Consider the following 14,726-nt stretch of genomic DNA (forward strand, 5'->3'; position numbering starts at 1 on the left):
GCGCAGCTTGTGACCGCCGCAGAGGGAAACAGCAGGCACGTCCGTGTTCCTTGAGAGTCGTATCTAGTAACTCCAACCGTTCAAAAGTTAGAGGCAAACTTGTAGGGAGAAAAAAAGAAAGAGCTCTGTTTGTCACAAGCGCATTTATCGAAGCTCGGCGGTTACTCGCGTAACCATGGTTCTATGAACTAAGGGCCATATTTAGTAGATTGAGATGAATCCAGTGCGATCAGTAGGGATTTCTCAGGCCTTTCTCTATGGACTGACGGCGGTCCACGGACCTGGGCTTTAGAAAGGCTGGACTAGAGGACGTTTATCTTCTCTGTCTCAGACAGAAGACCGGATTTCACACCATCCTCCCTTTGGATTGTCTGAGTGTGTTTCTGTCCAGTGTCTACATACTAACCCACCAGGGATATTCCTACGCTTCCAGATCTGTTAGCTCCACTATCTCGATATCCCCTTAATGGGGGTTTTATACATGTTTTTATCTCTGTCAAAGGGAAGGGAAAATAAAGGCGATTGATGATATTTATGTCATCTCAAGGATGAGACTTTTCTCTCCCAGAGGCAAAAGTAAATGACACCAAATCCCCACCTCTCTTCCTTGTTCTTTTCTTTCCCTTCAAATCTCTCAGCTTTCATCATATGTTAACATTGCCAAAGCAAGTGAAGTAGATCATATACAAAAGTGAAATAAAAAATAAAAACGAACAGTAAACATTACACTCACAGAAGTTCCAAAATAATAAAGACGTTTCAAATGTCATATTACATATATATACAGTGTTGTAACAGTGTGCAAATGGTTAAAGTACAAAAGGGAAAATAAATAAACATAAACATGGGTTGTATTTACAATGGTGTTTGTTCTTCACTGGTTGCCCTTTTCTTGTGGCAACAGGTCACAAATCTTGCTGCTGTGATGGCACACTGTGGTATCTCACCCAGTAGATATGGGAGTTTATCAAAATCGGGTTTGTTGTCTCATGATTTGGTTTTTGATTATGATTGATTATGTTGCTGCCCTCGGGGTCTGTTTGTGTTTGTGAACAGAGCTCCAGGACCAGCTTGCTTAGGGCACTCTTCTCCAGGTTCATCTCTCTGTAGGTGATGGCTTTGTTATGGAAGGATTGGGGATCGCTTCATTTTAGGTGGTTGTAGAATTTAGCGGCTCTTTTCTGGATTCTGATAATTAGCGGGTATCGGCCTAATTCTGCTCTGCATGCATTATTTGGTGTTTTACGTTGTACACGGAGGATATTTTTGCAGAATTCTGCATGCAGAGTCTCAATTTGGTGTTTGTCCCATTTTGTGAAGTCTTGGTTGGTGAGCAGACCCCAGACCTCACAACCATAAAAGGGCAATGGATTCTTTAACAGATTCAAGTATTTTTAGCCAGATCCTAATTGGTATGTTGAAATGTATGTTCCTTTTGATGACATAGAATGCCCTTCTTGCTTTGTGTCTCAGATCGTTCACAGTTTTGTGGAAGTTACCTGTGGCGCTGATGTTTAGGCCAAGGTATATTTAGTTTTTCTGTGTGCTCTAGGGCAACAGTGTCTAGATGGAATTTATATTTGTGGTCCTGGCGACTGGACCTTTTTTGGAACACCATTATTTTGGTCTTACTGAGATTTACTGTCGGGGCCCAGGTCTGGCAGAATCTGTGCAGAAGATCTAGATGCTGCTACTCCTTGGTTGGTGACAGAAGCACCAGATCATCAGCAAACAGTAGACATTTGACGTCAGACTCTAGTAGGGTGAGGCCGGATGCTGCAGACGGTTCTAGTGCCCTCACCAATTCGTTGATATAAATGTTGAAGAGGGTGGGGCTTAAGCTGCATCCCTGTCTCACCCCATGGCCCTGTGGGAAGAAATATGTGTTTTTTGCCAATTTTAACCACACACTTGTTGTTTGTGTACATGTATTTTATAATGTCGTATATTTTTCCCCCAACACCACTTTCCATCAATTTGTATAGCAGACCTTCATGCCAAATTGAGTCGAAGGCTTTTTTGAAATCAACGAAGAATGAGAAGACTTTGTCTTTATTTTGGTTTGTTTGTTTGTCAATTAGGGTGTGCAGGGTGAATACGTGGTCTGTCGTATGATCATTTGGTAAAAAGCCAATTTGATATTAGCTCAGTACATTGTTGTCAGTACATTGATTTTTCCCCAACACCACTTTCCATCAATTTGTATATTTGTATAGCAGAACCTCGCAGGGTAGCCTAGTGGTTAGAGCGGTGGACTAGCAACCGGAAGGTTGCAAGTTCAAACCCCCAAGCTGACAAGGTACAAATCTGTCATTCTGCCCCTGAACAGGCAGTTAACCCACCCATCTTAACTGACTTGCCTACTTAAATAAAGGTAAAATATCCATGGAAGTCTATCCCTATCCATGGAAGTCTATCCCTATGTGTACTAATTATCTCCTCTTCCTCCAGGCTCTGGATGCTCTAGACAAGGCCCTACTGCAGAACCCAATAGACATGTCTGTCAGGGCAGAGCTTCACTTCTCCAAGGGCAACCAGCTCAGAGAGATGAACCAGCTGGACAGAGCCTTCGAGGTACAGGAGGGGACACACACACACACACACACCCCTCATTACTCTGCAAACTTTTCTCCATCTGCTCCCTCTTCTCCCTCACAGACTCCCTCTCTCGTCATCCACTAATGTTTCAACCTCTCCAACCTCTACCTAATTAACTTTGTCTCCCTCCTCACCATCCTCCTCACCATCTCTCTCCCTCCTCACCGTTGTACCCCTCTCTCTCCCTCCTCACGGTCGTACCCCTCTCTCTCCGTCGTACCCCTCTCTCTCCCTCCTCACCGTCGTACCCCTCTCTCCCTCCTCACCGTCGTACCCCTCTCTCTCCCTCCTCACCATCGTACCCCTCTCTCTCCCTCCTCACCGTCGTACCCCTCTCTCTCCCTCCTCACCGTCGTACCCCTCTCTCTCCCTCCTCACCGTCGTCGTACCCCTCTCTCCCTCCTCACCGTCGTACCCCTCTCTCTCCCTCCTCACCGTCGTACCCCTCTCTCTCCCTCCTCACCGTCGTACCCCTCTCTCTCCCTCCTCACCGTCGTCGTACCCCTCTCTCCCTCCTCACCGTTGTACCCCTCTCTCTCCCTCCTCACCGTCGTACCCCTCTCTCTCCCTCCTCACCGTCGTACCCCTCTCTCTCCCTCCTCACCGTCGTACCCCTCTCTCTCCCTCCTCACCGCCGTACCCCTCTCTCTCCCTCCTCACCGTCGTACCCCTCTCTCTCCCTCCTCACCGTCGTACCCCTCTCTCTCCCTACTCACCGTCGTACCCCTCTCTCCCTCCTCACCGTCGTACACCTCTCTCTCCCTCCTCACCGTCGTACCCCCCTCTCTCCCTACTCACCGTCGTACCCCTCTCTCCCTCCTCACCGTCGTACACCTCTCTCTCCCTCCTCACCGTCGTACCCCTCTCTCTCCCTCCTCACCGTCGTACCCCTCTCTCTCCCTCCTCACCGTCGTACCCCTCTCTCTCCCTCCTCACCGTCGTACCCCTCTCTCTCCCTCCTCACCGTCGTACCCCTCTCTCTCCCTCCTCACCGTCGTACCCCTCTCTCTCCCTCCTCACCGTCATACCCCTCTCTCTCCCTCCTCTCCGTCGTACCCCTCTCTCTCCCTCCTCACCGTCGCACCCTTCTCTCTCCCTCCTCACCGCCGTACCCCTCTCTCTCCCTCCTTACCGTCGTACCCCTCTCTCTCCCTCCTCACCGCCGTACCCCTCTCTCTCCCGCCTACCGTCGTACCCTTTATTATCCACCTTCTCTTGTCTTTATTATCCACCTTCTCTTGTCTTTATTATCCACCTTCTCTTGTCTTTATTATCCACCTTCTCTTGTCTTTATTATCCACCTTCTCTTGTCTTTATTATCCACCTTCTCTTGTCTTTATTATCCACCTTCTCTTGTCTTTATTATCCACCTTTTCTTGTCTTTATTATCCACCTTCTCTTGTCTTTATTATCCACCTTCTCTTGTCTTTATTATCCACCTTCTCTTGTCTTTTCTCTCCGTTCACCTCTGTGAATAACTTTAGAACCTCCTATAACCTCAAACTTTACCTGTTACAAAACAAGACCACTAATTGGCTCACATATCCCAACCTCCCCCAAAACAATTATGAATAAAGAATAGAACATATTTTGAGGCATATTCCCTAAAAACAACCAGATTTGCATCTCCTACATGCAGTATATTATCTGCAGGGGTTTCAAGGGCGCCTGTGGATCTTCTAAGCGCCTGGTGCTTTCTTCTCCTGTTCAAGTAGACACACTTGAGAGAGAGAAGAGATACAAAGTCTGCAAATAAAATCACATCAAACAGCATTCCAGGCCTTTCTCTGCCTTGATCTTTTCCCCCCTGAAAACGCGCTGATACTGTCGCTAAAATAGCACCATCTCCTCCACTATCTGCATCAACAAATAAGCCCATTTTCCCCCAACCACACTTCCAACAAGACAGTGTGTGGCCTAAAATAAACTTCTTTCTCTTCCCTACATCTTTCTCTTGTGCTGTTCTCTGTCTGCTTAAATAGCAGGTCTCTCTTTCACTCACTCACTCACTCACTCACTCACTCACTCTCTCACTCACACACTCACTCACAATCTCTCTCTCTCGTTTCTTACGAAGCAAGTCTCTCTGTCTTTCCACTCCCTCCCTCTCTCTCTCTCCCTTTCCACTCTCTCACTCCCTTTCCCTCCCTCCATCTCTCCCTCTTTCTTCAGTTCAGGAAGTCAACAAAGGCCTGCTAGGTTGAACAGTTTATTCTCAGGGTTACTTTCGGAGATAAACTCTAGAGTTCTGACTCTCTCAGCAGGGCTTGGCCGGGCGCCAGGGCTCCAGCTCTTGTTTGGGTGTTGTTCCCCTTCTAAGAAAGGCACAAAAGGGCCAACTGAGATCATGCGGCCTTCGGGTGTGGTGGTTGACAATATTGAAGTGGATCCAATGGCTGCTTGCTGTATTTTGATAGCATAATCTATTGTTTCAGGCTGTTTTGAATTCAAAGTCATAAAACATGTTGAGTTGATTCAAGTTTCAGTAATCTTCTAAGTAAACTTTTCTCCCTCCATATTCACTTTATAGTCCGAGCATAAGAACCCTACTGCCACCTAGTGATCGTTGGTTGTAACTACTTTATATTAAGGTGTGCGTGGTCTTCATTACAGAGCTACAAGCTGGTAGTGGAACTAAAACCTGACCAATCGCAGGCTTGGATGAACATGGGAGGAATTCAGCATATCAAGGTACTATGACGACACAGTAGAGTTAGTTTGCATGAGTCAAACGCCATTTACAAGCCATTGATTATACCGCCATTTACAAGTCTTTGATTATACCGAAATTGCATATCAAGCATATATGGCATAGGTTAAGAGCTGATAAATGTCTGTATTTGATCCACTGCAGGGAGACTATGCAGCAGCCAGGCAGTACTACCAGAGGGCCCTGATCCTAACCCCTGGCTCCAAGCTGCTAAAGGAGAACCTGGCCAAGCTGGACCGGCTGGAGAGGAGGCTGACCGGGACCTAGACTAACCCAGAGACACAGCACTATCCTGGGCATGAGTTGGAGTCCAAGGACCCTGGATGCCCCAACAGTACTGACCTGGTTCTTAAATCAACCTACCTGGTTGATGATGTGAGATTATGGTGAACATGACAGGGTTGCAGGGTATGGAAGCAGACTGGGGGTGATGGAGCTTCCAGGGGAGCATGAGGCTGGTTAAGCCTGTGATTGGAGTCACATTCTGGGGGAAGCAGATGGAGAGAGGACCCTTAGGAGTGGAGATGGAGATTCAGCCAGCAGCACTTCAAGCTGGAGCGGACTGGATCAGATCTCTGGAACTCTTTAAAACAGTACCACGAGCTCCACACATCGCCCAGCCTGAAAAAGCTTCAAACAAACTGATCTGCTTTTTAAAATGTTTTGTTTAGTTTTATTTGTTTTCCTATTTAATGTCATGTTAAATCCTGTTTTAGGCTCTAAATCTGTGATCACTACCCTCATCTCTGCTTATGAGCAAAACCATAAGTAAACCCATGTTGAGATTTTGAATTGGGTGTCATGTTCACATTAAAAGCTCCAACAATATCGTTCTAGCTGGAAGACAAATGACATTTTGCCAACATGAAGGATAGTTTGCTGAAGTCACTGTATATCCATGTTTAGGTTTGGGCTTGCCTTGACTCAAACGTGGCCCCTGCAAACCCTTAGCATGAGCTTGTCTGGGATACATAAGCTCTGTGATAAGACTATTAGACCAGGTATCAGTGTGCTCTGTGAGCACATTGACAACATGTGCTTTTAACCTCAAGCTATGGCAGAGCCTCTGAGAAGCAAGCAACGCTCAATGTAGCCTTCCACAAGTACAAGTAAGCTAGTGTCTGTAGACTCCTCCTAAGGCCTAACACTGACCCTCTGATCCGCTCAACATTTCTGACGCTGTGTATTATTTGTTGCTGTTGATGTTGCTATGATGATTGTGAATGAATATTTTATGTGGAATGTACAAATAGGATAAAGATGAAGTGACTAGTGCAATGACTGAGATTGATTTGCACCATAAAAATAAATCTATGTTTTATTAACTGGTGTCGGTGCGTGCTGAGGTGTCTGACAAATATAAGTTGCCCTATTATTGGGAATGGGATAAAGTCATATGAAATGGGTGTATACTGCCCTCATCTGGCCCAGTGCGTACATTACATGTCAATGAATCTAATTAAGGGACGGTAGCAGGTGCAGCGTGGGAGAGTTGATGAGTGCTTGAAAGTAGAAAGGCACGTTGTCAAGTGTCTTTGTGGCATTTACCCCTGTGCCATTTTTATTCCGATTGGGCCATCAGTCTTAACCCATTCAACTTTTTAATGCACTTTGGATGAAAATGTGTGTTTTTCTAGTTGTATATCTGTCTCTGTTGAGGCTTGGATTCCAGCACGGTAAGGCCAATACATTGATTTTCATTCTAGTTTTGTTGCCAGTGACTTGATTGAGTGAAGGGTGAACCTTCTGTGATTTGTATTTTTTATTTTTTTACTTCTCTTTCAGATCTACATAACCAGAATGAGATTGTACGTAACCCTGAAACCAGTGCATTGAACGGGACAGAAGAGGAAAATGGAACTCTCGCCAGTGGTTTTCAGTTTGATGGTATGGAAAACGTTTTAACACTGAATATAAAATTATCGCGGTGAGGGCGTTGGCCCTGCTCTTTATAAAGGATCGGGGGGAATAGTGGAGAACAATTGGAGGTTTACTTAGCAGCAATGCCAATATCATGGTACAACTATATGGACACTCAATTATTATGGTACATTTTTAATGGTACGTTTACAAACTTATGATAAATAGAATTTAAATGTGTATCTCATGGTGAAATACGTATAGCCTGTTATTGTAATGGCTTAGCAGATAGTATAAAAAGACGATCAATATTTACCTGGCAAAAATATTTTTAACAGGGAACTGTTCAACAATTTCTGAAGTTGTGTGGGAAAAAGATAAGGTGGGTGGATAATCAAATTGTCCGAACAGTTCCGCCAGGTAGATTTATTTTAATTTATTTTGGACCTTAAATGGATTTGGCCCATTAATCTATATGGTCCAAATGATGATCCACGCTAATTTGAAAATATATAATAATTGATCAAGCCTACAAGCAATGCAATACAATACTTTACTATTATGGTGGGAGATTATATTACGTTTTTAAATACTTCAATGGACCATAAAGTAAATCGCACGACAAACTGTCACCCTCATACACTTAAGGAAATCGTGCATTTCATTGCTATATTGAAACTAGTGCATATATGGAGGCCTAAATATCCCGAGCTAGTGAGATATACTTGGGAGGCTCAATCAAGCTAGTCTTCTTGACCACATGTCATTCTCGCTGGCACCAAACGATAGAATGCGGCCAGCCCATCAAATAATTGGCATATACATTACTCTTACAGAATTTCCACGTGGGCGAGGATATTGGAACTGTAATCACAGCCTATTGGATGATAATTTGTTTTTAACCAGGACAGAATAAGTTAACTGACTTTTTCTGACATAATGTACAGCAGATCTCATTGTATGGGAGACCTTTAAATGTGCCTTTAGAGGCCAAGCAATTCAATACCAATCTTTAAAACAAATTCAATTTAGATCCAAAAGAGTTCATATTAACAAAGGAAATAGGACTAACAGTACAGATGGCAGTAAACTGTAACAGAGGCACAGAATAAGTTAGAGAAAATAAATGGTGAACATTCAAGAGATCAAGTGTAATATATTCTACAAAATTAAGCATTCTGGGGGAATATGCACCAAATGTGTGATTTCTCAGCATAGAAGTGCTACTAAAAATAGTCTACTGAAACTTGTTACATGAGTCACCCACGATTCAGCAAACAATATTTTGAAGGAAGAAGCAAAGTACTTTAGGCATATGTTTTCGTTTGTCTCCTCCATCTTCACTAACTGAAGTTAGAGGTATGGCTTTACAGAGGAGGTACTTATTAAACCAGTCGAGGTACTAAACCTTTTTTTGATGTACTCCGAGGACCCAAGTGTTACATATAAAGCTCCAGACCATTAAAACATTGGCGGACCCTTACACTAAAGTGTTATGATGCAAAATGCATAACACATGTAATTGTTGGATATTATTCATCCTAATCAGGTTTTTTTTTTCAACATGGGCGATACATTGAAGATGATATAAGACAAGTCCTGGAAACAATAGAACACTATGAAAAATCTGGGACACCAGGACTGATATTAATAGCTGATTTTGAAAGAGGTTTTTGATAAAGTATGACTGGAATTTATATCAACTCAGCAAAAAACAAAACGTCCCATTTTCAGGACCCTGTCTTTCATAGATAATTCATAAAAATCCAAATAACTTCACAGATCTTCATTGTAAAGGGTTTAAACACTGTTTCCCATGCTTGTTCAATGAACCATGAACATGCCCCTGTGGAAAGATCGTTAAGACACTAACAGCTTAGAAGGTAGGCAATTAAGGTCAGTTATATGAACTTAGGACACCAGAGGCCTTTCTACTGACTGGAAAAACACCAAAAGAAAGATGCCCAGGGTCCCTGCTCATCTGCATGAATATGCCTTAGGCATGCTGCAAGGAGGAATGATGACTGCAGATGTGGCCAGGGCAATAAATTGCAATGTCCTTATTGTGTGACACCTAAGATAGCACTACAGGGAGACAGGACGGACAGCTGATCGTCCTCGCAGTGGCAGACCACGTGTAACAACACCTGCACAGGATTGGTACATCTGAACATCACACCTGCAGGACAGGTACAGGATGGCAACAACAACTGCCCAAGTTACACCAGGAATGCACAATCCCTCCATCAGTGCTCAGACTATCCGCAATAGGCTGAGAGGCTGGACTGAGGGCTTGTAGACCTGTTGTAAGGCAGGTCCTCACCAGACATCACCGGTGACAACGTCGTCTATGGGCACAAACCCACTGTCGCTGGACCAGACAGGATTGGAAAAAAGTGCTCTTCACTGACGAGTCGCAGTTTTGTCTCACCAGGGGTGATGGTCAGATTTTCTTTTATCGTCGTGGGAATGAGCGTTACACCGAGGCCTGTACTCTGGAGTGGGATCGATTTGGAGGTGGAGGGTCCGTCATGGTCTGGGGCGGCGTGTCACAGCGTCAACGGACTGAGCTTGTCATTGCAGGCAATCTCAACGCTATGCGTTATAGGGGAGACATCCTACTCCCTCATGTGGTACCCTTCATGCAGGCTCATCCTGACATGACCCTCCAGCATGACAATGCCACCAGCCGTACTGCTCGTTCTGTGCATGATTTCCTGCAAGACAGGAATGTCCGTCTTCTGCCATGGCCAGCGACGAGCCCAGATCTCAATCCCATTTTGAGCATGTCTGGGACCTGTGGGATCAGAGGTTGCGGGCTAGGGTCATTTCCCCCCAGAAATGTCTGGGAACTTGCAGGTGCCTTGGTGGAAGAGTGGGGTAACATCTCTCAGCAAGAACTGGAAAATCTGGTGCAGTCCATGAGGAGGAGATGCACCGCAGTACTTAATGCATCTGGTGCCCCCCCCCCACATATCTATGGAACTTGTTCAATTTTTCAATCTTATGTTCATACAAATATTTACACACGTTAAGTTTGCTAAAAATAGATGCAGTTGACAGTGAGGAAGTTTTTTTTTTTTTGCTGAGTTGATAGTTCTTGTGTTTAGTCCCACTAATAAATAAAACTAATGTAAAATGTATGTAGAAGCTTAAGTGTTGTCCATTAGTTTACTCCAATTAGGGGAGGGGTGGTAGGGTTAAGGGAAAATATATTTTTAAAAGAAAAAACACATTTTGAAATGACGCAGACAATTACATTGCTGGAAGCTACAATCTACCTGCTATACGTCCAAAAAATGTTGCTCAGTAAAATGTTTTTTACTTTGACCTATAGAAGCTGATCAGATAGTGAAGTAGTATGTCATGTAGCCAGAATAGATTTCGACCCTTGCTTACAGCTGTGCTCAGGTCGGACACACTTCCTGTTTAGATTAAGACCGGAGCTGGCACGAGATATGTCTCGGGCACGAAACAAGCATAGGGTCAGAATCTATGTACTGCTCACAATGATATACACAAACACTGGTAGCATCAGCCTTACTGGCAAGACTAGACATGCACCGCTATACTAAGCTACTTAAAACTAAGGCCCCCCACACATTTCCTGATGCAGTGAGAAACCTGTCCCTGCACAGCCATAAAGAAACCTGTAACCTCTGGGAGCTTTGTTGCAGATCTGGCAGGGGTTCGGTCCTTCGTGCCAGAGCAGGAAATGGAGGTGAGGATCATTGGTGGTGTGGAGGCCTGGGCCCACTCCTGGCCATGGCAGGTATCCCTACGCTTTACCACCATGCCAGCCTGTGGTGGGTCCATCATCGCCCCTCAGTGGGTTCTGACTGCCACACACTGCTTCAAGCAGTGAGTAGTTCTGGGAGTTCAAGTAACAGTCAATCAAGAAATGGATGTGTAGCTAGAGAAATCAAAAGTCATTATGGATGGTGTTTTACAGGTATAACAAAGTGGATTTCTGGACTGTGATGGCGGGAAAACACGACCTTGAGAATCCTGATGAAGAATGTCAACAGGTGGGACACACGTGGACGGACTACGTTCAAGTCATCTAAACATATTTTTCTTCTGTGTTCCTCTTCTGTTTTTAACTGTTAAGGCACACATTTTATTTTGGTTTTCAGTTGGTTGGGGTCTCTAAAATAGTCACCCACAAGGATTACAACCGCATGACAAAGATGCATGACATTGCCCTGGTGAAGCTGAAGACCCCGCTGATGTTCAACCAGTGTGTGAGACCCATAGAGATATGGATGAGGCCAATCGAACCCAAAAAGCAATGCACAGTGACCGGCTGGGGTACCACCAGAGAGAGTCAGTAGATTTCCTATTTTTCTTTTTGAAGTTAAGTTGCCTTCATCTCTTTATTAGAAAGGTCAGGTGTTCCTTTCTGGGGTCATAACTGACATCATAATTGCTCATTCACAGTGAGGAGGGTCCTGTTACTTGTTTTCCCCTCTTCGTGTCTTTCTTCCTACTCTTCTCCTCTCAGATGGGCCTCGTGCCAACAGACTCCAGGAGGTCAATGTGACCTGCCTATCCCCAGAGGACTGTAACAAGTTCTACCTTGGTGTTGTTCAGCCCACCATGTTCTGTGCTGGAGACCCTGAAGGAGGTGTAGACGCCTGTCAGGTAGTGACTTTGAACTCTGACAATGCCTTCATGTATTTTATACCTTTCGTGGTATTCTATTTTCATATAAAAAGTCTGTTCTGTTTTCTTCGTCTTATGACGTGTTTGTTCCTGCAGGGTGACTCGGGTGGGCCTCTGTCCTGCTACACAGGATCCAGGTATGAGTTGGCTGGAGTGGTCAGCTGGGGAGTGGGCTGTGGTAGAGCCCGGAGGCCTGGCGTCTATACTAAAGTACAGGTCTACCTAGACTGGATAAATGAATTAATTCAAGGTAAGGACACCCTTGGAGCCCAAACGCTTGAGAAATACTTTGTTTTTAAGCACTCAGGAATTTTTTATTTTAATAATCCTTTATTTTTAACAGGTGAAACATCTATGTCTGGTGGTATTACTGTGACTGAAGGTAGGTTATGTCACAAATTATTTAACTACCGGAAATAAACTTTTACAGGAAAAATGAATATCTGATTTCATTTTCATCTTACTGCCAGCACATCAAATTGTATTTTGTTAATCAAAACTGTGCGTTATCAAAACTGAAGATCATATTCAGTTTGACCCCTAACCCTCTTGTACCCTCTTCCTGTCTCCCAGAGAGTTGTGGTCAGAGTAAGATATTGACCTGCCGGCTGGACTCCCGCCCGGCGTGGTTGTATGCGACCTTGGAGGGTGAGGTGCGGGTGGGGAGTGTGACAGAGGCTTGTGCCAACTCCTGGCCCTGGCAGGTCAGTCTGCAGTCCAAAGGGAGACATTACTGCAGCGGGACCCTGATCCACCACCACTGGGTCCTGGCACCGCAACACTGCCGCTGCAAGTGAGTCAGTCACCAAGTACCGACACACGCACTATCGTCTGTAATATAACCTCTACACCATTGTTCATTTTCTTTGAATATCACTTTCTATCTCTGTCGTGATGCTTCACTCATTCAGTGGACTCGTATACCCACCTTCATGTTCTTTCCTCACACTCAGTATTGTGCTCTCAAACAGCCCTTGGAATGTCAGTGCGGGTAGGTCAGCTACTGTAGTTCTTGTTCACCAGTCCTATTTCACACACAGTGCCTGTCTATTCTCCTCTTTCAGACCTACAGTTGACACGGTGGTGCTGGGAGGTCACGACCTGAGGTTCATGGCTGCCCAGACCATCCCGGTGGACGAGGTGTTCAGCCACCCCCACGACGGAACCTTCCCTCCGACCTCTGACCTCACACTCATCAAGCTCAGTGTTCCAGCTCGATTTGGTAAACAAATACTCCTCCAGAATGGGTTACTTTAGCTCACTGACTTTTTTGCTTGACTGGTTTACAGGACCGTAAACTTGGCTTGCAGGCCAATTAAAGCCTGTGACATATCTAGGATGCTTATTCTGGTGGTCTTCTCTATGTCCCTAGATGACACTGTGTCTCCGGTGTGCCTCCCACATGAGGATGTGAAGCTGGATGACAGCTGGTCCTGTGTGACAACAGGCTGGGGATCCAGCAACTCGGCACGTATGTACAGCAACATAACTCGACATTCACGACTAAATTCTCGAGTGCGGTTGGTGGCCAGTTTACCACAAGGAACTGGAGGGACTCGGCCTCCTAGATCCAGTGTTTCATCGGTCTTGCTCATAAATGGGCAGCATCCTTCTCTATTATAAATATATAATCTCATGTGCTCTGTCTCCCCCTAGCGAAGGTTGGCAGCGCCGTCCTGCACCAGGCCAGGCTGGGTCTGGTCAACAGGACCACTTGTAGAGAGAGCTGGGGAGAGGATCTCATTACGGACACTCAGCTGTGTACAGACCCAGCCGGCTCTGTCTCCTGCATGGTATTTACAGTGGGACGGTTAACTCAATGGTGTACTCATGAAAACATGGGTTATGTTTTGAATCAATGAATGGTTTTGAACGTACAGTACTGATGTGAATGAGGGGTCTTCATAAAAATGTGACGTGGAATACCCGACTGGACTAATGCACGCAAACTTTCACAACCTTGTTTTAACTCTAGTGTAATTTATCATGTTTTCAAATATCAAGTATTTTCTTCCCTATCTATAGGGGGACTCTGGTGCTCCACTCCTCTGCCAGAAAATAAATGGGGTCTTCTTCCTCTTTGGGGTGGTCACATGGGGCAGCCCGAGCTGTGACATCAGCACACCAGCAGTCTTTTCCCGATTATCAGCTTATCATTCCTGGATCACAAATATAACCAATGACATCTGACTTTGTTTCACATTTATAATGGAATAAACAATGACTTTTTTTGATCCGGTGTTCATTTTGAGACGTTAGATGTTTAGAGGAATGTGACGCACACATCAAGCTGACTCTGTTGCACACTGTATTTTGGTCTTCATAGGATTTGTCAAAGATGTTGACTTTTCTTTTGTATTTTTCTTTAGTTTACACTGAAATATATTGCGCATGTGATTTTATACATTCAAATATAACATGGACATTTTTTTTAAGGGGGTAGGAATGTACACTGACTGCACAACATTAGGAACACTTGCTCGTTCCAGGACCGACTGACCAGGTGAAAGACGTGATCCCTTACGGATGTCTCTTGTTACATCCACCAATCAGTGAAGATGAAGGGGAGGAGACAGGTTAAAATCCATATTTTTAAAGCCTTGAGACATGGCTTGTGTACGGGTGCCATTCAGAGGGTGAAAGGGCAAGACCAAAGATTTAAGCGCCTTTGAACGGTGTATGGTAGGTGCCAGGCGCACCGGTTTGTGTCAAGAACTGCAACGCTGCTGAGTTTCACGCGCATCCGTTTCTTATGTGTATCAAGAATGGTCCTCCAGCCAACTGACACAACCGTGGGAAGCATTGGAGTCAACATGGGCCAGCATCCCTGTGGAACGTGTTCGACACCCTGTGTCCATGCCCGACAAATTGAGGGGGGGGGGGGGGGGGGGTG

At 45.0% G+C, this 14,726-nt stretch overlaps 2 protein-coding genes across 2 annotated transcripts in view; both read left to right on the forward strand.

The window, feature by feature from the left end:
• The window catches only part of LOC139393271 (protein O-mannosyl-transferase TMTC1-like), a 115,543-nt gene extending 108,910 nt beyond the window's left edge, over positions 1-6,633 (forward strand). Inside the window, exons 17-19 of the mRNA XM_071141774.1 lie at positions 2,452-2,574; positions 5,212-5,289; positions 5,453-6,633. Of these exons, the coding sequence (XP_070997875.1) occupies positions 2,452-2,574; positions 5,212-5,289; positions 5,453-5,575 (324 nt within the window). The 3' untranslated portion in view covers positions 5,576-6,633. The remainder of the gene's footprint in view (positions 1-2,451; positions 2,575-5,211; positions 5,290-5,452) is intronic.
• A 197-nt stretch (positions 6,634-6,830) lies between these two features.
• LOC139392922 (transmembrane protease serine 9-like) lies at positions 6,831-14,023 on the forward strand. Its single transcript, XM_071141246.1, has 13 exons — positions 6,831-6,984; positions 7,094-7,195; positions 10,846-11,029; positions 11,121-11,196; positions 11,305-11,494; positions 11,673-11,812; positions 11,930-12,083; positions 12,177-12,215; positions 12,407-12,626; positions 12,898-13,055; positions 13,206-13,304; positions 13,490-13,626; positions 13,859-14,023. Exons 1-13 carry the CDS (start codon positions 6,924-6,926, stop codon positions 14,021-14,023), a joined length of 1,725 nt encoding a protein of 574 aa, XP_070997347.1. The 5' UTR covers positions 6,831-6,923.
• The last annotated feature ends 703 nt before the right edge of the window (positions 14,024-14,726 follow it).

This window comes from Oncorhynchus clarkii, chromosome 33, assembly GCF_045791955.1.
Source record: "Oncorhynchus clarkii lewisi isolate Uvic-CL-2024 chromosome 33, UVic_Ocla_1.0, whole genome shotgun sequence".
Taxonomy (NCBI): Eukaryota; Metazoa; Chordata; class Actinopteri; order Salmoniformes; family Salmonidae; genus Oncorhynchus; species Oncorhynchus clarkii.